This window comes from Carica papaya, chromosome 5, assembly GCF_054855325.1.
Source record: "Carica papaya isolate Zhongbai chromosome 5, ASM5485532v1, whole genome shotgun sequence".
Lineage (NCBI taxonomy): Eukaryota > Viridiplantae > Streptophyta > Magnoliopsida > Brassicales > Caricaceae > Carica > Carica papaya.
Genome location: NC_142313.1, coordinates 3,771,219 through 3,796,391, shown reverse-complemented (window position 1 = coordinate 3,796,391; position 25,173 = coordinate 3,771,219). Strand labels below are relative to the sequence as shown.

At 32.9% G+C, this 25,173-nt stretch overlaps 3 protein-coding genes across 13 annotated transcripts; all 3 read left to right on the top strand.

Moving 5' to 3' along the window:
* Nucleotides 1-4,504: 4,504 nt before the first annotated feature.
* LOC110808121 (P-loop nucleoside triphosphate hydrolases superfamily protein with CH (Calponin Homology) domain-containing protein) lies at nt 4,505-16,190 on the top strand. 3 transcript variants are annotated; one of them, XM_088220678.1, is made up of 20 exons: nt 4,505-4,652; nt 4,757-4,918; nt 6,583-6,749; nt 6,837-6,980; nt 7,099-7,335; nt 7,443-7,514; nt 7,873-7,941; nt 8,080-8,157; nt 8,294-8,425; nt 8,511-8,592; nt 8,707-8,802; nt 8,891-9,064; nt 9,158-9,264; nt 9,362-9,542; nt 9,797-9,956; nt 10,036-10,289; nt 10,386-10,549; nt 10,635-10,832; nt 15,131-15,603; nt 15,738-16,190. In XM_088220678.1, exons 2-20 carry the CDS (start codon nt 4,801-4,803, stop codon nt 15,856-15,858), a joined length of 3,027 nt encoding a protein of 1,008 aa, XP_088076804.1. In that variant the 5' UTR covers nt 4,505-4,652; nt 4,757-4,800; the 3' UTR covers nt 15,859-16,190. The 3 variants fall into 3 exon arrangements, with proteins under 3 accessions (XP_088076804.1, XP_088076805.1, XP_088076806.1); XM_088220679.1 differs by having other exon boundaries at nt 4,514-4,918; nt 8,086-8,157; XM_088220680.1 differs by lacking the exons at nt 4,505-4,652; nt 4,757-4,918 and adding an exon at nt 5,188-5,497.
* A 659-nt stretch (nt 16,191-16,849) lies between these two features.
* On the top strand, nt 16,850-18,586 carry LOC110808142 (uncharacterized). 6 transcript variants are annotated; one of them, XM_022033522.2, is made up of 6 exons: nt 16,850-17,195; nt 17,324-17,414; nt 17,575-17,648; nt 17,773-17,850; nt 17,960-18,062; nt 18,217-18,586. In XM_022033522.2, the coding sequence occupies exons 1-6, from the start codon at nt 17,100-17,102 to the stop codon at nt 18,246-18,248; spliced, it is 474 nt and encodes a 157-aa protein (XP_021889214.2). In that variant the 5' UTR covers nt 16,850-17,099; the 3' UTR covers nt 18,249-18,586. The 6 variants fall into 6 exon arrangements, with proteins under 6 accessions (XP_021889214.2, XP_021889213.2, XP_021889218.2 ...); XM_022033526.2 differs by having other exon boundaries at nt 16,863-17,195; nt 17,978-18,062; XM_022033521.2 differs by having other exon boundaries at nt 16,857-17,195; nt 17,960-18,586.
* A 684-nt stretch (nt 18,587-19,270) lies between these two features.
* LOC110808152 (zinc finger (MYND type) family protein / programmed cell death 2 C-terminal domain-containing protein) lies at nt 19,271-25,086 on the top strand. 4 transcript variants are annotated; one of them, XM_022033540.2, is made up of 11 exons: nt 19,275-19,591; nt 19,893-20,164; nt 20,251-20,334; nt 20,526-20,656; nt 20,764-20,861; nt 21,053-21,141; nt 21,231-21,345; nt 21,635-21,789; nt 21,871-21,941; nt 23,733-23,847; nt 24,709-25,086. In XM_022033540.2, exons 2-11 carry the CDS (start codon nt 19,913-19,915, stop codon nt 24,871-24,873), a joined length of 1,275 nt encoding a protein of 424 aa, XP_021889232.2. In that variant the 5' UTR covers nt 19,275-19,591; nt 19,893-19,912; the 3' UTR covers nt 24,874-25,086. The 4 variants fall into 4 exon arrangements, with proteins under 4 accessions (XP_088076807.1, XP_021889232.2, XP_021889230.2 ...); XM_022033538.2 differs by having other exon boundaries at nt 19,711-20,164; XM_022033539.2 differs by having other exon boundaries at nt 19,276-19,591; nt 19,805-20,164.
* Nucleotides 25,087-25,173: the final 87 nt, after the last annotated feature.

The window sequence follows — 25,173 nt, the reverse complement described above, 5'->3', positions numbered from 1 at the left end:
AATAATATTATGAATCTTATTTAAGAGAGGTGTTTTCATTATTCTTATTGAGTAAGAAGTAGATTTACTTATCAATGTAATTCCTTATAATATTTTTTCATTCTTATTTTAATTCTCTGTTTCTCAATGATTTTAGTTCCTATCATTTTTGATAGAGGGTTAAATAGAGAGTGTTTTGATATAATCAAATTTCTTTGATGACTTAAATAAAATTGTGTGAGTTCATGATCATGTTGGTTGATCTTAGATTCTGTATCACTAAGTCAATAGATGTAGAATTTTTTTTTATAAAGTATCTTACTTAGAGTAATTTTACAAATAGATAATAATTGATTTGCCAACTTTGTTTTGTAAGGAGGGCAAGATTAAAAACATTGTAGGTCTTTGAATCCTATACTTTCGTGTCATTTAGCCTTACACAACTTTGACCAAGCTAATCAATTGATCCTTCATTCATCAATTCTTTTACCCTTATCAAAACTATGCAAAGGAGCTTTCGATATCTTGTGTTAAATGATGTTATCTGAAAAAATTCATGAAAATATTAAAATTGTTTATGTACTTATTCTTTTAAGTATTTATTTTTCAACCTTAGACAAAGTTTCTCTTTTTACCTTTTCAGTTTTTGCCTCTCATTGGCTACAACATACTTAATTTTTTTAAAATATATCTATCACTGAATGAAATGTTCAATTATTGAAGCGAGATATCAAAATCGTTTCGGTAATTGTTTGCATCCTTTTGATTTCTTGAATGTAGTATATGCTTCTTTAAAAGTTTGATAATAGACCTTTTTTTTTTTTTTTTTACTTTTTACCTCGAAATATCTTCATACTCATTTAGAGTAAAATACTTCAAACAAATAGCTTTTGTATCTTCTGTTGTTTTAAAATTGATATTATCAAATGCAAAAAGAGATGACCAATTATAGGTGCACATTACGCTTTAATTAATGAAATGTCTCAAAAGTAATCAACACATTATCGGTTATATAGTGATTAAAAGTAAGCTTAATTGAGTCTCACGAATAATAACACGAAATTAAATTGTCCGATCTTACGAAGACTAATATATCTAAAATCTTTTGAATATATTAGATTTTTAGATTTACGAACAAGTATTATGTATGATCCTCTACTTTAAGGTTATAATTATAATTAAGAATTTAATATAAAGATACAAATATTTGTGCCTATTGTATCCTAAAAAGATTTAGAAAATATAATATACAAAAACTAAACTTTTGTGAGGTACATTTGTGTAAATATAATATACAACAGAAATACACCTTTGGAACAATGAATTTAATGTTACATTACGTTCAATTTTTAAATACATATATATTATTAAGATGATGATGTTGCTTAAAACGTATTAATAGAATTATACCGCACGATCCTATACATCATAATGGGACTTTACCAAATATTAATTAGAATAATACTAAATTAAAATTGCATTTAATTCTTAAGATAATTATTTTTAAGTTTGTTGGTGACTTTAAAAATATTGAAAAATTAATTTCGCACTTCAATCTTTAATAATATTCAGCAAACATCTGATTATTAATTGCACCTAATATTTGGGTCATGTGTTATTTTTTATATCTACAAAAGTAAATGTTGGAAGCTCAACTTTTACCTAATACATATTAAGGAGAAACAATTACTAATTTTGTACATTATTAGGAGTATGCATATAAGATGCGCTATAAATATATATATATATATATTTTAAAAAAGTAATAATTTAAATAGACTTTAACATATAATATGATATCCCATATCATATTATATGTAAAACATTTTAAAAATTGAAGTTATAAGCGTCTAACATGACTCATAATGAATTTAATTTTTAAAAAAAGCCACGACCCATAAGGCCTTTCTCTAGCTTAAATTGCAAGCCTATAGTTGGTGCCTTCTCTTATATATATATATATATATATATATATATATATGTTATATAATGGGTATTTGGTTAATCTCTACATTTAATTTGACTCCATTTTGCATATAACAGGTTGGGGTTGGGTTGGTATCGGTTCTCTACTTCTGAAATTTACACTCCGCCTACCAAATTGATGTGGGTGTTCTCAGTTATATCTATTGCCTACATTTATATACATATATATATAATATGTATATGGTACATACATATACATATATTAGATAATTGGTTAAGTGCTTTCTTTTCAATACTTTTCAATTCAAATTTAAGACATTATTGTCCGTTTGTGGTTAAGTTATATGTTTTCGTTAGTTACTTTCTTGGCTTTGAAACTTAACAAATTAAGATTAATCAATTGATCATGCACTTACATCTTTACCTTTTGGCGAAAGCTTAAATTAGAATGAAACCAAAAAATTAATTAACATGGATCATATCATCCAACATACACACCATAACTAACCAAAAGTAAGTATTTTGGATCATACAATAAATTTGTATATATCTAACTACTAGTTAACATATATATATATATATTTTTTTATTTTATGTAAAAAATTATGAATTAAATAGTTTAATTATAATTAAAGTGCTTCCCAAAATTTGTTCAAAGCAATATCAAAAGGTAGGTGGCTAGTCTTTATTTCTTGTGCCACAACAACTAACTGATTTGTCAATTTCCACTACACCTTAGAGAGTTCAATTTTGTCATTTCCAGACTTTAAACATATTATATATATATATATATATGTATATACATACATGTTTAATAATGTTATTATATAGTAGCTAGCTACTAGTTTATATAAATATATATAGCACTATTACATGTATATATTGGGCGGGGCTATACATCCCTCCTTGATTATTTGAATTTGAGAAAAATAATTGGACCCACAAGAAAAAAAAAAACAATTAACATATGAATTTTGGTGAAGAAATTGAGCCGAAAGTGATAAGATTTACAAATTGAACTTGACCTAATGTGGAATTTATGTGTGCAACAACATGCACTAACATGGACAAAACCCCACCTTATATAATGTTTTTAATATTTATTCTTAGTTTAGCTTTTACTTATTTTATAAAAAAATAAGGTACTATTCACGTTGGAATTTAAAAAAAAAAATCATTAAAAATTATCATAATCATTATTAATATTAATATTTACTATTGAGATTATAATTTTTAAGACTGCCCATTCTTTAGATATTGATGTTCAATTATTAAAAATAGTAATTTCAATTAATATTTTAAATTTGAACTTATTTTAATAATTTTATACCTTATTCCACATATTTTCTGAATTATATATATATATAAAAAAAACATAGTATTGGAAGATTTGCTTCGTCTTTTTTCACCTTAAAAACCAAAGTTTATATTATAGACAAATAAATTTTATTTTTGAGATTTAATTTTAAAAAGTTAGGATCTTTTTTTTAAAATGAATTTTAAAATTATATAGAGTTTATTTATAAATTTACATTCATTTTGATTATAAAATAATAGAAATTCTACTCAAAATAATGAGTTTTATTATATTGTTAATCTATTTTAAACATAGGGGTAATATATATATATATATATATTTAAAAATTTATAATGGTGAATTTTTCAAATGATGAAATTTGGTATGCCAAATAATCTTAAGTTGAATTAAACTTATACATTCTAAACTTTATTAATGCATTGCAATTTACTTGAATGAATTTTATTTGAAATTTACTTCATTGTTAACCAAATAAGTTATTAATTAAAAAATCATTTATTATAAATTAAACATAGATTAGACCAAAATGGGTGGGTTTAGATTTTGGCTTTGGGTGCTAATCTAATGAGATTTGGTGCAATAAGTATAGAATATATAATAATAACAAAATTTGCATATCTCTATATATAACTTTTTGGTATGATTAGTTGAATTGACCATGTCCAAGGAATGCTAATTAAATTACAATCTTAAGTTTAAAGAGTTTAGTGGGTGCTTGGGCCAGCCTATTAGAATCGCAATTCTTAGTTTTACTCCATGTTAATTAATCATTATAGTTTAATAGAATAATTAATAATTAAATTTTCAATTCTTTATGGTTTAATGACTTATATATTGTTGCGTTAATAATTGCTAATTAAAGACATCTTTATAAAATCAAAAGTGGAAACTTAAAATAAATTTTTTCTTTTAATCTTTTGGTTACGTTAACTAACATCTTATAATATCAATTGATTTATAGTTTGTGCATAAATATAATATTTTATTAAATTAAAAATTTCTCAAATTATTATTATTATTTAAATTATTTATGACCTAAATAAACTACACAATAAATACTAATTTTTATACACCAATATTTGATGGTTGTTTGTTTGATCCACACGCGCTCTAAAAGCACCTGACCTCGAAAATTCTGATTTTTTTTTAACACCAAAAAGAAAATTAAAAAGAAAAAGAAAAGAATTTTCTGTTATGTTCAATCTGTAGGTCCGGGACGAGGTTCGGGAACTTAGCTACGGGGATGGAGAGACAGGAGGGACTGGGAGTATAAAGCAGAGATGGCTTTCTACTTCGTAGAGAGAAAGAAAAGCAAAAGGTCACAATGGAGAATGTGAGCAGGCTGTAATTTGAGTATCAACAAACAGACCTCACCAACAGCAAAAGGGAAATAAATATCTCTCCATTGAAGACCCCATCTTCTTTCTTTGTGCGTGTATCTTCATCTTTACTCCATTACTTCTCTGATCTCTTACCTTTTTTGCCTTGATGATCACTGCATTTAGCCCTACAAGTTGATGAAAGTTTTTTCAGCTTGAGAACCAATCCGAGTTATTGTCGTTTTTCCACGAGAAGAAATGGCGGCGGATGGAGCTCCTTCCTTTTCTTTGGTGTCGATGGTGGAGGACGTCCTGCAACAGCATGGAAATCGGATGGGAGATCTTGATTTGGAGTCTAGGAGAGCTGAAGAAGCTGGTATTTCTTTTTTCTATTTTTTGTATATTATATCTTTTTATTTTGTTTATTGTTAAGGAAAAAAAGAAAGAAAAATCTAAGCCAGGTACTTGTTTGGTTGTTGTTGAGCAGAGAAGAACACATTAAATGCTAATTTCTGCAAAGTTTGGTTTTGGTTGTGAATTTGGTCGTCCTTTTCTTCTTTTAAATTTTTGTTTCGTTATTTTTCACATTAGTTATAATCTGCACCTGGAAATTGACAATTAATTCTCTCCATTAAGCTGAATTTTACTTCTTGACTGAGCTTAGATGAGTATCTGTCCTCTTTCACCTATCTCCTATCTTTTGTCTACCAAGTGCTTCAATTACTCAAGAATCCTTGACATAATTTCTATGAACATATTTTTGCTCCTTTCACTGGGCAAAGATTGTCTGATTGACTGAGATGAAGACGGAAAATTATGATCTGTATTTTCTCCTATTCTCTTATCATGTGTCCTTGTGGAACGCGATCTATCCAAAAGTAAACGCGGAGCACTGCAACACCTACACTTTTTGCTGGAAAATTTCAATTTCTCTCGAAGCATATCTCATTTATAGGTTGACTTTGTAACTTAATGAGAGTGATCTATCTCCTTTGCTTTTCTTTCTCTTCTTTCAATTTAGATATTTTGCCAGTGTTTGCCTTTGAAAGTTTCCGTTGCTTTGCTGTATGATTCGTCTTATTCTTCTTGTATATACATTTTTAGTAGCAAATTGTCCAACGGAAAAGAAGGTTGGATGCTGAACCTTTGTTACATTATTTTTCTTTTCTTTGTTTAGCTAATGGAGTTTCCTTGGGTAAAGGAGAAATATGATTGCTTCCTTTTCTCTTTTTTCTTAAGATATATATATATATATGTAAAGGAGAAATAGAATTGTCTAATATTTGTTAAAGACACAGAAAACTGTTCTTTCTCTGTTCTCTCAAAACAAATGAATCCAGTGGTGATGTGAGCATAGAAAATGTTGAATTTTTTACTTCAGAATATGCATAGAATTTAATTTAAATTATTTTGTTCTCTCGTCAAGACAAGTTTGAAGATATTTGTATACCCGTTTTATGTATTTATATTTATTGATTGACATGGGTTTAAATTTAAAAGTCATGGATAAAGGGACGATCCACAGTTCTATTTTTTACTTTTTTTAAGTTTATTCATATAAAATCGGGCATAGTTTGGCAAGAAGAAGAAAAGTTCATGAGTAGTATCATTATATTCTTTTGTTTCTCAACCTAAGTAAACATGTATGAATATATGCAATTTCTCAACCTTTTTTTCTGAAGTAAATGTGTATCAATCACGATTCTTGTCAAGCAACCATATCCTTTATGTTTCATCTTTTTGTTTGGATGTTATAAAACAATGGTAGCTATCAACTTTAAGTCAACACTCAGGCTCGAATATTTGAGCGTAATCATGCCCTTGCAATTTGATTCTGCAACAAGATGGTCACGATGAGTTGTATTGTTTATTCTTTTTATTCTGAGTTAGAATAAAACTCAAGGTATGACTACATGGTTGTTGAGCTAGCGGTTTTGGTCTTTAGATGTCTCACTTTATTTTGTGTGATGTCACTGGCGGCTACAAGCATTTTAGGGATAATCTGAAATCACTGATGAGCTGTTTATGTTTGTACTATAGCATCAAGGAGATATGAGGCGGCTGGATGGCTGAGAAAGATGGTTGGGGTTGTTGCAGCAAAGGATTTGCCTGCAGAGCCTTCTGAAGAAGAGTTTAGGCTTGGACTGAGGAGTGGGATTATCCTCTGCAACGTTCTTAATAAGGTTCAACCTGGAGGTGTGCCCAAGGTGAGAGAAATCCCCCTATCTCTAGTTGCCTATCGTTTTATCTTGATGGTATCATAAATTCTATATAGCATTGCTGCTATTTTGTAGGTGGTTGAAAGTCCATGTGATGCTGTCCTCATTCCCGATGGAGCAGCATTGTCAGCATTCCAGTATTTTGAAAACGTGAGAAACTTTCTTGTGGCCTTGCAAGAGATAGGGCTTCCTACCTTTGAGGCATCTGATCTAGAACAAGTATGCTTGATATTTGTTGATATTTAACTACTGTCCCAGAGATGGTTTCAGTTGGAGAATTGTGAATAGAAATTTAATTTCTTTAGATTTTCTCTTACATTTTTGTGTAAATCTTCAGGGAGGGAAATCTACAAGAGTCGTGAATTCTGTATTGGCACTCAAATCTTATAATGACTGGAAACAGATGGGTGGAAACGGAGCATGGAAATTTGGGGGTAATATAAAATCTGCTACACTGGGGAAGTCATTTGTAAGAAAAAACTCGGAACACTTTATGAACTCCTTGTCAAGGAGCTCATCAATTAATGGAAAGACTCTAAATGCAAACTCCTCTGACCTTAATTCTAACAAAATGGTAATTAACGACTATCTGTTTAAAATCTATCTCCATTCGCTTTATTTTCTCACATAATGAGATTGACTTTCACTTGTTTCTTTCCTTTTCCCTTTCCTGATTTACAGTCTACTTCTGGTTCTCTGAATATGCTTGTTCGTGCAGTTCTATTAGATAAAAAGCCGGATGAAGTCCCAATGGTAAGGTTTACGTGCTTAATGTTGACTATTGCAAACTTAGTTAGTACTAGTTGCTAATTTGTAGCTCCAGAAAAAATTTGCTGTATTGATGTCCGCGTGTTATTCACAATTTTGAGCCTTTGGAATTGAAAGCAATATTTTTCTAAATTCTTTGCCTTTTTAATTACTGTTACTCAAACCATGCACCTGTATTGCCCTGTTCAGGGAGATATAACATAAATGTTCTCTGAATTTTGCTGCACTCGCTGGCTACAATATGCACTAAAATTACTACCTCGTTGCTTCATTGTTTCTCATGGATATTCTAGTTTGCTTTTACTGTTGCTAATCATATGGGGTTATCTCCTGCATTCAATAGTTGGTGGAATCTGTGCTAACTAAACTTGTAGAGGAGTTCGAGCATCGTATTGCAAGCCAATATGAGCTGGTATGCTAGTTTCCATCCTAAAACTTTATTAAGTCTGGATTCACAAAACAACTTTAATATGTCATTAAGTTATTATTGATTTAAGAAACTAATTGCTGTTTGTTTATTCTTTCTACCTTTTGTTTCTTTAATCGGAAGATGAAGACGGCTTCAAAAGAAGTAGTGGCTTCCCATAGCAACAAGTCCCTATTTAGTCCTCCTTCCGGAGATGGGAAGGTAACATGTTTGCTCCTATCTTCTAAACAGTGACAAAATGCCAGAAAGTGTTTCTTCAATAAACCTATGATATTTGACAATTGTAAGATTTATTCTAACAACTTCTTGTCTGTTTGCTCATACTGCAATGATTTAGATTGAAGATAAAAATGTTAAAGTGATCAAGAAAGAGGAATCCTATCATAGAAATTTTATACCTGACGAGGAACAGAAAAGTCGACTTCTAAAACAGAAAACAATCTTTGATCAACAGCAAAATGATATTGAGGTAGCATTTGAATTGTGAATATTCTCCCTTACCACTATATCTCTTAGATGATAAGAGCATCTAATTATATTTTTCATCTTCTTAGGAACTAAGGCATGTTCTTCATGCTACAAAAGCTGGCATGCATTTTATGCAAATGAAATTTCAGGAGGAGTTCAGTACTCTTGGTAGGGATGCTGATTCTTTCATTATCATTAGTGTTATGTATTTATGTGCACATGCTTTGAATCTATGGTGTTAACTGGATCCCTGTCTAAAATTTGAGCATGGTTCTGTTTTAGGTTCGCATATTCATGGTTTAGCACATGCTGCTTCTGGTTACCACAGAGTTCTTGAGGAAAATCGTAAGCTCTACAATCAGGTACAAGATCTCAAGGGTAAGTCACTTGTTTCCCAAGGTCCTTTCATCATGCCTGTCTTTTAGTGTTTCCTCCATTGAATTATACGGTTGTTTACTTTTAACAGGAAGTATCCGGGTTTATTGTCGGGTGAGACCGTTCTTGTCTGGACAATCAAGCTATTTGAGCACTGTTGAATTTATAGAAGATGGAAATATCGCCATTAACACACCATCAAAGCATGGGAAAGGACGCAGGTCCTTCAGCTTTAACAAAGTCTTCGGGCCATCTGCAACTCAAGGTTTCCTTATCGAATCCGCATTCTCTCCTCTATTGCAAAACACTATGGTCTTTGAATTTATTTTTTAACCTGTTGTATACTATTGTTCCGCAGCGGAGGTTTTCTCGGATATGCAGCCATTAATTCGATCAGTTCTTGATGGATATAATGTTTGTATATTTGCATATGGTCAAACCGGGTCAGGAAAAACATATACAATGGTAAGATATGCTTCAACAATCTTTGAAGGATTGTAGTACTTCGTCGTTGTTGATAAAACCTGGGACATTAATGTATATTTTTTATTTATATTTCCAGAGTGGACCCAAGGAGCTAACAGAGAAAAATCAAGGTGTTAATTATAGGGCCTTAGGTGATTTATTTCTGCTAGCGGAACAAAGGAGGGACACTTTCCACTACGATGTTGCTGTTCAAATGATTGAGATTTACAATGAGCAAGTTAGAGATCTCCTTATTACTGATGGAAGTAACAAACGATATCCTTTGCAAATTTTATGGTAATTCCGCCAGTTTATGAATTAGATATTCCCATGATGTAAATTCTGCCTGTAATGGTCTTGAAAATTGCGAATAGAAGCGAAGAAAGATTCAAATGTTTATTTTTTAGTCAAATACTGGGTCAAAGATCATAAAAAAACTAAACGAAATGTGCACTCTAACATCCGTTAGAAGCTAGCTCACTTGCAGTTGCTCCATTTTTATCTTTTACCTATCCTTAATCTGTTGATACATTAGAAATTCGCAACAGTTCTCAGACAGGCCTCAGTGTACCGGATGCAAATCTTGTTCCTGTTTCATCAACATCTGATGTGATCGACTTGATGAACCTTGGACAAAGAAATCGTGCAGTAGGTGCAACAGCCTTGAATGACCGAAGCAGTCGATCTCACAGGTGACCAATTTTCTATTCTTTATGCATAAGCCCGTGATCTAATTTTGAAAAAACTAATTTTTATTTTCTCAATTTGCAGTTGCTTGACTGTACATGTCCAGGGAAGGGACTTGACGACTGGAACTCTTCTTCGTGGCTGTATGCACTTGGTTGATCTGGCAGGAAGTGAAAGAGTGGACAAGTCTGAAGTAACAGGAGATAGGCTAAAGGAGGCACAACATATTAATAAATCGCTTTCAGCTCTAGGAGATGTGATTGCTTCCCTTGCCCATAAGAATTCACATGTTCCTTACCGGAACAGCAAACTTACTCAACTTCTTCAGGATTCACTAGGTGAGAATAAAGACTGCAGTTACGACATCATGGAGAATTTTCTTTTCTGTTCCTTTTAATCCCAAAATGGTTTAGGGATTGCATAATTATTTTCAGGTGGGCAGGCCAAGACTCTAATGTTTGTTCACATTAGCCCAGAGCCTGATGCTCTTGGTGAGACAATTAGTACTCTCAAATTTGCAGAACGGGTGGCCACAGTTGAACTTGGTGCTGCCAGAGTCAATAAAGAGAGTGGAGATGTTAAAGAGCTCAAAGAACAGGTTTTTACTTTTCTGTTACTTCTGAATCCTTTTTGTAATATATATTGCCGTCGTCTGACTTGACAAAATCTTGGATGGTTTTCAGATCGCTAGCCTTAAAGCAGCGCTGGCAAGGAAGGAGGAAGAAACGGAGCACACCAAAGCTTCCATTTCTGGCAGCTCAGAAAGACACAGAACAAAGACCAATGAATTGTTACCTTTCGGTTCTAACCAGCGGGTTGGAAATACCTTTGGTGATCATAGTAGCTGCAGGCAACCAATGGGTGATGTTGGAAATATAGAGGTAATTCTTGTTTCCTCAACCTGTTAGATTAGAAGTTTCTTTCTTTTAAACATATAGAAGTAGAAGATCTGAACACTAGTCTGCAAAGAAGTTGTAGAAAGTATTGAATGGCTTTAGCTACCAGCCTAATGCGGGCACCGTAGGGAAACACTTGAATAAATATATGAAGAGTAAAAACTAAGTAAAAATTCAGTTAAAAAAAATACCTTTGGTAATCATAGTAGCTACAGGCAACCAATGGGTGATGTTGGAAATATAGAAGTAATTCTTGTTTCCTCAACATGTTAGATCATAAGTTTCTTTCTTTTAAACATATAGAAGTAGAAGGTCTGAACAACTAGTCTGCATAGAAGTTGTAGAAAGTTTTGAATGGCTTTAGCTACCAGCCTAACATAGGCACCGTAGGGAAGTACTTGAATAAATATATGAGGAATGAAAATTATGTAAAAATTCAGTCAAAAATAAATATGATAAAATCTGCCCTAAAATGCTAAAAAACAATCACACAAAAACACCAAAATTTTTAACGCGGAAAATCTCTTTAATATAAAGGATAAAAACCACGAGACCTCTCCTGATTCAAGTAAAAAAAGATCAATTATAAAAATTAGTGTTTACAGTAATAATAAGGAACCACTATAATCTTCAAACAAATATTCAATAACAAATCAACCGAACAATAAGAAATAAATAAGGGAATAGAAAAATATCACTAAAACAGCTACTGTTCATGCGAAATTGATGCGTTCTGATTGTTCAAATCCGATCTCCACTGTTTAGGTAATGATCTCGGAAATTCCAAATGAGATAAATTATAAATTTAGTGCGAAAACAAAATAAATAATTAGGGTAAACACATTCATTACACAATAACTTAAAGTAACAAATAGAGTTTACGGGAATAATCATTCTAAAAGAACAATTAAATAACCAAAGAAATAAATTAGAAATAAACAAACTGAACGTTCTACTCGTAACCTTCTTGTTGATCAGGTTTTGGATTATGATCCTCTTGATATGAAATGATTAATAAAAGAATGAGTTACACTAATCTAGTAAAAATATCACGGTACTCACCGACACAGAAATGAAAGTTGGTAGAAATAATAAAACAACTAATGGAATTCTTAATTTAAGTAAATTTGTTTATCATAAATAAAATCATTTACCGCTTATTTACCGTAATGAGATTTACAAAAATAATTTATAGAGTCAATAACATAACACATCATAATTTCATATGCAATCAGTTGAAATAATAAATTTCTCTTTTATCAGCCTACTAGTATCCATGAGGGTATATAGGGATGTCCCCACTATGCGTGAATCCTTTTTTTTTTTTTTCATTTTCAATTTACGGGTCGTCTCCATACTCCGTCCAGTATGAACGCCAAATTATTAAATTTCGATGCCCCGTACGGTATGAGCACCAAATTTCGATACCTCGTCCGGTGTGAGACAACATTCACGGTAGGATTCCCTATGTGCCCGATCCGTTCACCATCCCCCAAAATATCTAGTAAGGCTGCCGTTTCATCCATCTACTTAATCAAATAATTTCTCGTTTACCTTTAATTTTCAGTTTTCTAATTCAACCGTAATCACATAAAGCAAGTAAAACATGCATTAAAGGAATACAATCGCATCATCATACCAAATTCAGTGTATTATCATGCATTCGAAAACTGTAAAATCAGGCAATCGATTAAACACAACAAACAATAGTAAATAATCGGTTCTGGCTCCATTAGTAGTTTGTAATTAATTATGAATGTTTTCTAAATTTTACAAAACACCATATTATTTAAAATTAAACTTCAATTCCATAACAGAGAATAAGGTGAGAGATTCTTATTCAATTTGATGTCTGAAATACTAAACTTTTAACTGCGCTTATTGGCGATCCCTGAGTTTCTTGAATTTTTCTTCGGAGATTAAAACGCACTTTAAGTATATAGAAATATCTCAAAAAACCCAAAATCAGTGTTAGAAACCCTTTTTGGCCAATTTCGGAATTCTGACACGGCGGCTTCACCGTACTCCAGCAACGGTACCACCACATGCGACGACAGTTTGCCTCGGATCGACTGTTTTCGGCTGGTTTCGTACCAATTCCTGCGAGAAAATACATTAAGAGGGCTCGGTTGGCCAAAAAAGACGAAAAAATCGTAAATTACTGGCGGCGGAGTTCTACAGTGCGGCGGTTCTGCCGGCTCACCTTCGCGATTGAGTGTTTTGCTTTGGTCAACCTGTAGAAAAAGGAATGATGATTACAATGGTGAAAGAATTACGCAGAACGGGAATCGGGAATGGGCTAATTAGAGGCAATTTTTGCATTTTTCCGCCTCGACATTGTCAGGCTTTCGCCCGTAGTTTCCGGCCAATCTGTTAGTTTTTTTGCTCTGATTTGGTCATGAAGGTGTTTAAAATCGAATTTCGAATAAAGAAATTTTTTTTTACCTCTTTTGGTGGTCAGAAGTGGCTCCAACGTGGTGATGGGCAGCAGTCGGCTCCCTTCCCGGCAACTGAGTTTTCTTTTCTGGCGGAGGGTCTAGCGGCTAGGGTTAGAGTTTGGTGTGAAGAAAGTTATTTATACACGATGCGATTTGATCTAGGCTGTCCATCACATTTGATCTGTACTGTCTGATCGCGTTTAAATAGGGAGTGAATCTATACCGTCCATCGCGATTTGATATGGGCCGTCCGATTGCGTTTAAATCTGACCGTTCGATCATGTTTGAGGAGGGAACGGATCCGGACCGTTTATGTGCGCGGGAATAAATCTAGGCAGTTTGATTGTGGGCACGCGGATCGTCAGCGTGGCCTCTCGTGTGGCACCGCGTCAACGTCTCCTACCATACGGCACGCTTCGGTTTGTTGAGACTGCTGATTGGACGTTCTACATGACAATTTTTCTAAATTGTGTTTTGACTCCCAGTTTTTGAATTTTTTTTCAAAAATACTTTAAGAACTCAAATTTTCACTACTTTTCTAAAATTGTTTTCAATTTCATCATTCATTGAATTTTCTTCATTTTTTCATTAAATAATAATTAAAAAAATAAAAATTAAATTATATATATTAATATGAATATTACAAATTTAATTTTGGGTATTACAGTTCAGATTAAAGAACAAATTATCCCGAATATGCTCACCAAATTTCAGTTCGATCGTCGGAGAAAATCAAACTAGTCAGTGCAAGGAAGAAAAATGTGAATAGTAACTTCGAACTGAAAGTACTGAAAATTCAACCGTTGAAAATCAATCTCCATGGTTTAGAATTGATTCGAATAAAGATCACCGTCTGATCGTGGAAAGAAGCAAAATACATTGGATCTAATTTTCCAGCAAAAATTCTCTTTTCTGTTCACATTTTATTTTGGTGGTTAAAAATTTATTTTTATATTATTTCTTAAGATTAAAATGGTATACAAAAAAAAAAATCTTAATAATCCTAATGGGCAAAAAAATAAGTGGGTTCAAAAGTATTTGAATTTTTTCATAAAGGAGGGAGCCCAAAACCCAACTTACACTTATTTTCCATATTTGTCCACTTATAGAAGGAAGCTTTGTTTTGGCTGGACAGTTAAGCTTTTTATCTCTAGTTAAAAAAAAAACCATATTCATTATACTGAGATTAAGTTCTACTAAATTTCAATCTTATAGAATATAAATGATGTAAAATTTTGATATAAGTATGTCCAATTCAAATTAAGATAAATACGGTGGAACTTATTGTTTGTCCACCTAAAGAAGGAAGTTTTCATTTAGGGGGACAAATAAGTTAATTCTTATATCTAGTGCGAAAAAGAACCATATTCTCTATATGATTTTCTTCAAAACTAAAGTTGAGTTTACTTTAAGTTTTAACTTAATAAAATATAAATGGTATAAAATGTTGAATGGAAATAGCTTGTTCTTTTATAAGTTGATTTAATCTCAATCTCAATTCATGAGGATGAATTTGGTTCAACTTATTATCCATGTTTATCCACTTAAACAAGGAAGTTTAGTTTTGGATTGGTAAAGAAATTCAAATTCTGCAGAAGATATAAAATAAAAATTTAATGAAAATTGTGTTCTATTTCTCTCGAAGTGTATTCTATATTTAAGTTAGTTTTTCTTTCTTGTGATTCATCACTTGACAAGTGAGAACAATTTATGATTATGGAACTGAATATATGTTTAATATTTAATCACAAAATCATGGTTTTGCTATTGTTTTCTTTTTTTTTTTTTTTCGTTTCAAAATTCCTCTCAGAATGGAGTAAAAAGTTTTATAAACTGTTGCTGCAGGTTCGCCCCAGCCCTGCATTGAGGCAGAAAACACAAAGCTTTGATCTTGATGAGCTATTAGCAAATTCACCTCCTTGGCCTCCAGTCATAAATCCTGGCAAAAATAACAAAGACGAAGAGAAAGAAATGGGGTCCGCTGAGTGGGTAGATAAGGTCATGGTGAACAAAGTTAACTCCCCTCTAAGATGTTGGGACACAGACAGTGGGAATTTGCCTGATGAATTCTACCAAAAGTACCTTCCTGATTCTTCAAAAATTTATCCAGAGCAGTCATATAACTTGTTCATGGGAAACAACCAGTTCAACATTGCTAGTGTTGATGATATCGATGATCTTGATGCTGCCACCAGCGATTCATCGGAGCCAGATTTGCTTTGGCAGTTCAACCAATCCAAATTAACCAGCATAGTAAACGACATTGGCCAAAAAACCAAGAAACCTATTTCAAAATCAACAAAGGCGCTAGATTTGAGGTAATGGTGATGTTATCTTCTGTTAAATTACCATACATCTGAGTATGAAGTATTGCAAATCACAGTCCCAATCAAATTTTTGCAGATTATTAACAAAGGTTTGGATTTTAACTCCTTAACATTCTTTGCAACAGGAATTCTGTTCAAGGCCCTTCACAATCGCGAAAGCAAATAAATGGGGCCGTCGTTGGCCCCCGAGGGAGGCAGCAACTTATTGCTGCTGACATGAAACGCAAAGCTGGAAATAGAAAATAGGAACAATACCCCACACAGGTTAAAATGGTTGATTTCATATTCTTTTTTTTTTTTAAAAAAAAAACTTATAATTTTTTTCTTAAAATTTATTAGAAGGGAGAGAAAAGTTTTTTAAATACCCTTTTTTTCCTTGGTTCTTTTGTATTGTTTATAGTACGGTCAGAAGGCAGCAATAATTCCAGTTGCTTGATGTTGTCTTTCTTGCCTGTTTGTTTGTTTGTTTTTGTTATTTTTTTTTTTTTTCAAGGCCTCTTGGTAATGTTAATGTATAATTCCACTACTCAGCAGTACATACAGTTCAGATAATGTATAACTAAAACTTTTTTAGTTGAGTCTTGTATTTTAAGTCAATCTTTTTTAAGATTGTATGTCTCAATTTTTATTCAATCATAATTACCTTGAACGAAGCTGAGTGATATTCTATTAACACTTAAATCTTTGAAGATTGAAAGATTAAATAGATGCATTAAATAATTGTTAATTGTGATTTAATTTAAATATTTTATAATAAAAGAGTATTTAAATAATATCAATTTAGTTTATTGCTTTTTATTTTATTTACAAAGATTACGAAAATGATAGGTAAAAATTTCATATAATGAAGAATTTAATAATTCATAACATGAGTAATTTATTAAAGTCAGAGATAAATAAGATTAAACTTTTGACAAGTAAAAGAAAAGAAATCAAATAGAAATACATTTAATTTATTATAAATTTTATGAACTTATTAATATTAATATTTACATAATTTTTGAAGCACATGCAGACAAATGCGTGCTAAACGCAACCGCACAAAGCAAAAAACGCATACCACATATTAAAAAATTATTATTTATTTTTTTTTTAAAAAAAAATGCTCACCCAAATGACACGGTCCACATCCTTGAAACCCCTGGGGGTTATCTACCACAGTAGTATTCCATTAACAAAAGAACCCTCTGGAACCTCCTCAAGTCTTCGAAAACTACCTGACATGACCCACTTCTTTTGTATCTCTTTTTCAATTTTTGCAGAAATTAATGTTTGCATATGTAATGCTGATATATATATATATATATATATTGCTCTTACGATATTTAAATCACAATAGAAATCACATGCCTGTCTATTTTATTTTCAACTATTAATTTACTTGAAGAAATTAAAATGCTCCAAAACCAGAAACTAGAAAAGCCAATACTAGCCAACCAACGCAATTTGTGCTCTGTTCGATCTTGTTCTCGTTGTTGCCGGAGAAAATGTCCGGTGACGGACCTTGCTATTACTCTGTGCTTGGCTTATGCAAGCAGGCTTCAGCCTCTGAGATTCGTGACGCCTACCGCAAGCTCGCTCTGGTAGTGAATTAGCTTTTAGCCTTCTTGTTTTTTTTTTTATTAGTTTCCTGTTTTGAATTCTTCCATTAATGTATTAATTTGCTTATTGACGAGCTCTGGATTTTGATTTTTCCACACGAATTTAAAAGAAATGGCATCCAGACAGGTGGACGACGAAAGATCCCACAGTTTCCGGAGAAGCAAAGAGAAAATTTCAGCAAATTCAAGAGGCTTATTCAGGTGCGTGCGTGTGTGTGTGTGTGTGTACATATATAATAATGTATAAGTTTATTCGATTAATTTCCATTTCCAATTTAGTTTTTGGGTTTCTTGGCTGCTTGAATTTTCCAGTAAAGCATGTGAATTATGATTAGCGTTTGCTTTGTTTTAATTTTGGCAGTCCTATCTGATAACCGGAAGAGACGAGTGTATGATTCTGGATTGATAGGGTTTCTCGAAGATGATGTAGATCAAGTGAGTTTCTCTCCTTTTGGTTGATAATTCGAATTATTCCATCTTCTTCTTTGTTATAAGTTATAAACTTGTATAAATGAATGTGTATATATATATATATATATATATATACGCACACATTAAGGAGTTGAATGATGGAAAACAGGGTTTTCTTGATTTCATGCAAGAAATGATCGTGATGATGGAAAGTGTGAGACAACAGGTATAATTTGTTATTTAATTTATTAAGCAACTTATTGTTTTTCTTTGGCCGGATAATATGTATTTTTATTATTAATTGTTTATTAGTTTGAAATAATAATTTAAATTAGTTTTGTTTTGCCGAACAGGAGAACACACTCTCCAATCTTCAAGATTTGTTAATGGAGATGGTGGGGGAAGAAAAGATCAATTTTGAATATGATGATTGGAGGGGTACTACTTCTCAAAATCCCAGAAAAAAGAAACGTTTTTGTTAAATCTAATCTTTTTAATAAAAATTTCTTGTCATTAGTTTGATATGTATTAATTAGGGTTTGTGGCCAAGTTTTTAGCTTCATTCATTCTTCTACAACCTCCAATCTTGCAGGTTTGCTTTGGGAGAAATTCCCTTCATCTTAATTATGTTATATACTCAGCTAGTTTATAATTGAAGGTGAAAACTTCAAGTAAACAATACCTAATTTTGTTCGAGGAGTGATTAAATAAAGACTTTGAAAGGGTGTAGAAGAATGTAAGAAAAGAAGTAACTCTGAGGAGTGATAAGAAGAGAATATGAAAGGAAGAGAAGAAGAGTGGAAGCACTTTGGGGGCAGGCAAACCAATTGTTATGCTTCTTAAGTCAAAACCTTACTTGTCTGGCTGGCTGCAATGTAGTTTTACGAGAATTTTACCACACACACACACACACTCACACGCATGTATAATATATGGAAAGTTGGATTCATTTTCTTTGGCAATTCTTTTGGTCCTCATTTCATTTAAGTGGGTTTATGTAATTTTTACACTAAAGTTTTGATAGGGACTCAATTACTTGGCCAATGTGATTTGTGGTTCCCGATTGCCACATCACTTCTCTCTTATTCTACTCTCACTTAAATTTTTTAAAATAAAATTAATTAAATATAATGTTAAATAAGCTCGAGTTAATTCGAGCTTATTTGACTTCGAGTTCAAACAAACCAAACTCGAATTTGAAAAATTGTTCCAAATCAAGTTTAAAGCTAAACTACAAGTACGATCAAGTTTAAAAAATTATGTAGGAAATGTATTCAATTGATAAGTACCTTATACGATACATTTTTAAACAAACTATGCATTTAATTCTGGATTATATATATTTGAAAAAATAAAATAAGTTCCTTATTTAAAAAAAAAAAAGCTCAAATTCTTAAAATTTAAAATTTTTCGTTGGACCTAAAAGCCACAAACATCTTGCTGAGCCCCCATTATCATAAACCTGTAGCCCTACAAAGACCATCCATTTTATCTTTAAGCTTTATGACCATGTGTGGAACAACTTAACTTTTTTTTTTTAAAAAAAAATAAAATTATTTATGAATTTATATTTAATTTAACATAAAATTATTTTGTTTGAAAATTAAAAAAAAAAAAAAGTTTTTTTAAATTAAATTTCATGTGAAATTACAAAATTCCCAAATGAAAATAAAAAAAGTAAGCCGAGGATCCAAAAGAAATCAAAAGCCCAGCCCATACAAACAAATAGGTCTTGTGTCTTCGTCTCCGTCGCGCCCGTCGTCCCAACTCTCCTCTTTCTCTCTTTACTCTCGCACATGTCCCACTGACCGCCATTGCACCTCACCTCCACCACCTGGTCACCCAAACTCATCACAGCCGGCCATCACTGCCTAGCTGTTTTCTTGTTAGCCGCTACTCGAGCAGATATCTCAATCTCGTTGTAGCAGCTGGTCCAGACCTCGTAGAATTTTCTGGACGATTGGCTGGTAATTTTCGTTTATTTGATCTTTTGTCTATTGTAAGATTAGCTAGGCTTTTCGAACTAATATATGTTGTTTTAATTGGGGCTAATCGTTTACTTTTTTGGGTAAAAATCCGATACTAGATGTAGTAGAGAGTCGACCCGTTTCTGGGAAGATAGAGCTTGGTTTTTAATTTAGGGTTTTTGACCCGTTGCGACTGGTATCCTGATTTGATAGGAAATAAGAAACCGGTGACCCTGTGAAATTGCTGCAACTTCCAGTCACTTGTATCATATAAGCCTCCTGTTATTGATTGATTGTGAAGGCAAACAGTATATTGTAAGAATGGAGAGTGGTGGTGCTAATGGAGATTCAATAGAGAAACTTAGAGGCCTTCAAATATCTCCACCCGACGATGAAGATGAAGAAGAACAAAAACCGGAGGCAATTACAATAGATGAAAATGATTATGATGATGAAGACGATGATGACGAAGACGACGAGCCAGAACCCATAATACTTGGATTCCTAGAAAAGCCAAAGAATCGCTGGTCACTTCTTCGCCAATTATTTCCCAGCAAAGCAGGAGGCGTGCCAGTATTCACTTTCCTTTGAGACTCTGTTTCTTATCGATATATTTTTGCCGGAAACTTGGTTGTCATTTTCTGTAATTGTTAATGTAGGCATGGTTGGATCCAGTTAATTTACCGTCAGGGAGATCCTGTTTGTGTGATTTCTGTGGCGAACCTCTGCAATTTTTACTTCAGGTAGAATAAGGCTCATCAGTATTATTTTCTGGGCATTATGAACAGTTTTTGTCATTTCAAGTTCCTTTCTTTTCTTGTCTATCTGATGTTCGAATGAAACTTGAGGGCTCTAATTTGCACCCTCATCCATTGTAGAAGTGTTTTGTTAGATTTTGTTTAAAGGATAATCCTAGTCATCACTGAATGCATAGGTTTACGCCCCAATCTCAGACAAGGAGTCAGCATTTCATCGAACATTATTTGTATTCATGTGCCCATCGATGTCTTGTCTTCTCCGCGACCAGCATGAGCAATGGAAACGCCATGAGAAGGCATCCCGAAGGTAGTGGTTAGGTGTTCTTTCAGTTTTTGGAAGAAAAAACTTTTGACAAATCTTTTCTAATTCCTTTTACTTGGCTTTTCTTTCTTATCCCCCAATGATTTCTGAAGTGTGAAGGTTTTCCAGAGCCAATTGCCTCATGATAATCCTTTTTACTCGTGTGAGGCTCCAAAGCATAATGGGAATGATAAACCTCTTGGTCGTGGAGGTATAAAAATTTTGACTGCCAACCTGTAGATGTAGAAAGTTATTTTTGGGTTATTATTGGTAGTTTTTTCTTTTGGCTAACTTATCATACTTAGTTCTGTTATTGAGCATCTTTACTTGTTGACTTGATGTTTACTGCTGATTGAATCACACATTTGTTGACATGCGTTCTTTCTTGTTTGCTTGTTGTAGCAACACTCTGTAGTTGGTGTGGTACCTGGAAAGGAGACAAAACTTGTAGCAGGTGTAAAAGAGCCCATTACTGCTCACAGAAACACCAAGTGAGTTTACTTTTTTGTTATTTTCAGCTTTCTTGGAAATTATGCTCAATATTTTCAGTTCCCTAGTATAATGTGAACTTATTTTTCAGGTATTGCACTGGCGAAGAGGTCATAAAAGTGAATGTCAAGGGCTGAGCTTTTCTTCCCTGTCATCAGAATCTGAATCCTTTAGTGGTGGGGCTGGATCATCAGAAATACTGCAAGGCAAGTAAATAGATGATTCTTCTGTGGATTCGTATCTGGAAGAAATCTAGTTACATATGCATTATTGGACATGAGCCTATAGTTTCATTTCCTGTTTATGGAATATTAATTGGGTCTTAAATGGCACCAATTGTTATGAATCAGATTATCTGATACCTGGATAAATTAGTATAATGTATCTCATCCCTGGATGAAGGGAAAAAAGTAATTGATGAGTTATACACTTGCATTTGGACTTGATCACAAATTCATGAGATTCTCTGATTGAACTTTTTTAATTTTCTATCAGCTGCCTGCAACAGTCTGTGGCCAGAGTTTGAGATGATAAATGAAGATGAAAGTGAATATGACATGGAGATGTTGGAGGATGATGGATGTGCTAATTCATTAATATCCAGGGGGGGAGTGGATGATACTGTGAAGTCACTTTTGGACTCTTTTGAGGTACTGAAGTTTGCATACGGTGATCAATAGTAGTGATGTTTTGCTGAATTTCTGACAAGATATGTAGCATCTTGTGGACAGGGAGATGGGGACAGAAAAAGTTGGGCATCTTTCCAAGAACGAATAGCTAAGGCCCCTGAACAAGTTTTGAGGTGATAGGATCCTCATTTTAACGTGGAAATCTTTCGTGAGCATTTACCTTTGTTCATCTAGCATTTTATGAAAACAGGAAATGATTATTTGAACATTCGCATTACTAAGGCTATGCAAGTAACCACATGTGGGATTCTCAATGAAGGGTATATGTAAATGATGATGCTCTATTGGTGCTTGTAGAGCTTGGTAATCATGATATTTCATAGAAGCAATATTTTCTGAAATTATGTTAAGAAATGTAAAATAATGCATATACATACTAGAGCTTCCTGATTGGAGGATTGATTTACGACACTTTATTTAATGAGTTTTGCGGCTAGTACCAATGTATATTCTTATGGGGCGACGAGGATGGGAATAGGAAATATCACTTAGTGAAGTGGAAAGAGGTCAAGAAGCCTTTGTATGAGGGAGGCCTTGGTTTGAGATCTATTTTGGAGATGAATTGTGCACTTCAAGGCAAATGGTTGTGGAGATTTGTCAATGAGGAAGAAAAATTATGGAAGAGGGTTGTGGAGGTGAGATGGGGGGAGAAAAGGGAAGTTTAAACCACATGGGATGAGTCTTTGGAAGAAAATTAGGGGGGGAGGTAACAAATTCTTGGACTGTGTGGGGTGGCAGCTTGGTAATTTGGGGGGGGGGGGGGGGGGGGACATTTGATTTTGGCAGGATGAATGGGTGGGTGTGGATAAATTGAAAGATAGATTTCCAACTATCTATGCTATTACTTGTGAGAGAGATAGCTTGGTGGAGGAGGTGTATGAGAATGGAAACAGGAGGGGGAGGGGGGAATATTCAGTCAAAAGAAATCTGAAGGATTGGGAAGTTGAAGAATACTGTAACTTGCTTCTGTGCCTTGATGATATTAAGCTAATGGATGATCGGGATAGCAGAATCTGGAAAATCGACAAGCAAAAAGGCTTCTCGGTGAAGTCCTGTTATAATTATTTATGTAAAAAGGTGAGAGAGGGAAAACAATCAGCTCCTTACAAGCAGATTTGGCAATCAAAAGCTTCTCCACAGATATCATTTTTTGCTTGGGAAGCTGCACGAGAATGTATCTTAACCATTGACATGCTTAAAAGAAAAGGTATTACATTGACTAAAAGATGTTACCTTTGGAAAGCCGGTGAGGAATCTTGCAATCACATCCTACTCACTTGCTTGGCTGTTTATAACATTTGGTCTACGGTTTATGGGTTGATGGGGTTGAATTGGGTTATATCGGAAACTGTTAGCAAGGAATTGTGGGCTTGGTCGGGTATATTTATGAGAAAAAAATATTTATTTCTTGTTCCGCTGGCCATTTTTTGGGTCATGTGGAAAGAATGAAATGTTAGAGTTTTTGAGGGTGCTGAAAATGATTTTGTAAAAATTAGAGATAGATGGATTAATACTTTGGTTTTATTTTGTTGGGTCATGACACGAGAGATTTATATGAGATTGGGATGATCATTGACCACTTGATAGATATGTAATTATTTTTTATACGGACGGTATGCTTTTGGTACCTTGTCTATTATAACATACTTCTTTTATTTAAAAAAAAAATTTAATGTGTTAAGGACCGGTTAGACTCATGTACTTAGAGCAACTTCCATTTTAAAGGTTTCTTTTCTTTTTTTTTTCTTTGAATCGGTATAGTTTCATGTTAATTGCTTGCATAATCTGCATTCATCATTGATAACTTTTCTTTCTTTTTTTCCCAGCTGATCTATTTATTCTTACTTTCATCCATTTTAATATGCTATTCTGGGTTATTTATATCATCTGTTCAAAATTGACAGATATTGCAGACATGCGAATGCTAAACCCCTTTGGCCAATGTCAAGTGGCCGTCCATCAAAAGCAGACATTCCTAAATGCAGTTTCTGTGGTGGTCCTTTGAATTTTGAATTTCAGGTATGTAGGTATCTATATCTAGCAACATGACATTTGTTTTTATTGAAACTACAGGTCCTGTTTGGTAAATGAGGTTATTTTTTTGTATCTTTTTCTATATCCATTTATGCCATAACATAAAAGCATGTGTAGTATAAGAAAATGAAAACAGTATTTTGAAAATGATAGTAAAAGATGTAAAATGAGTTTGAAAAAAAAGACGTTTTAAGGGCTATTTGATTTTTTTATAGGGAATAAGACGTAAGGTACCAATTCATGAAGCTTGTAAGCTCCTGACGAATAAGCAGAAACATGTTGGTTATGTATTTTTATTTAGCTTACAAGCTGTATATCTAGCAATGTAGTGAAAAGAAAAAAAGATGTGATTATCTATATATAGCGATATAGCTTTTGTTTCAATTGAAACTATAGGCTCTCTGGTTAAGGAAAGTATTTTTTCTCATTTTGTATATTCATATTTATAAAAGCATGTTATAGTCATTAAAAATAAAAACAAAATTTGGAAAACAATAGCAAAAAATGTAACGGGAGTTTGAAAAGAATAAAAAACATGATGATGTTTTCTGAAAAGTTGTATTTATTTGTACTTTAGAGACCACTCATAAATTACTGCAATTCATGTTTTTTGTGCATAAATATATTGGAAATGGAAAGAGAAATATTTTTATGTATAAGAACAAGGTTTAACATCTATAGCTCAGGGCCAAAAGGCATAAGGAGTAAAAGAGTCCAAAAAACTCTCTTGTCTGTGTTTTTGATAATTTCAGTTGTGCTTTTATGTTTTTTTTTTTCATTAATAGTATAACATATGTTTTCTAAACCCCCATTAATTTGTTTGGTTGATATTTTGGTGATTTTCAGATTTTGCCTCAGCTGCTTTATTATTTTGATGTTAAGAATGAGGTGGATTCTCTTGATTGGGCAACAATTGTAATATACACATGTGAAGCCTCTTGTGGAGATGGTGTGGGTTACAAAGAGGAATTAGCATGGGTTCAACTTTCTTCCCCTTCTCTTGTACCTTGAAACTTCATGTTTCTCTTCTCTCTCTTTAATGTGTTTTTTTTTGTCTTGGATCTATTTTTGGAAAGTAGGAGAAGATAGAATGTTGTATGAATAGGACAATAGGTATTTCTCAATTTTCATGGGAGAAGTCAATTTTCTGTAGAAAAACTTTTTAATTATCAATTAAAGATAAGATGTTATTGAGAATGAAAAAACATTGAATTTGTAGTAGCAGATACCAAAATCTACCGACCCTGCTCAACAAGCTGAATGAGGTTATGGTATATACTCCAATTAGAAGATAAAACTGACAGATAACAA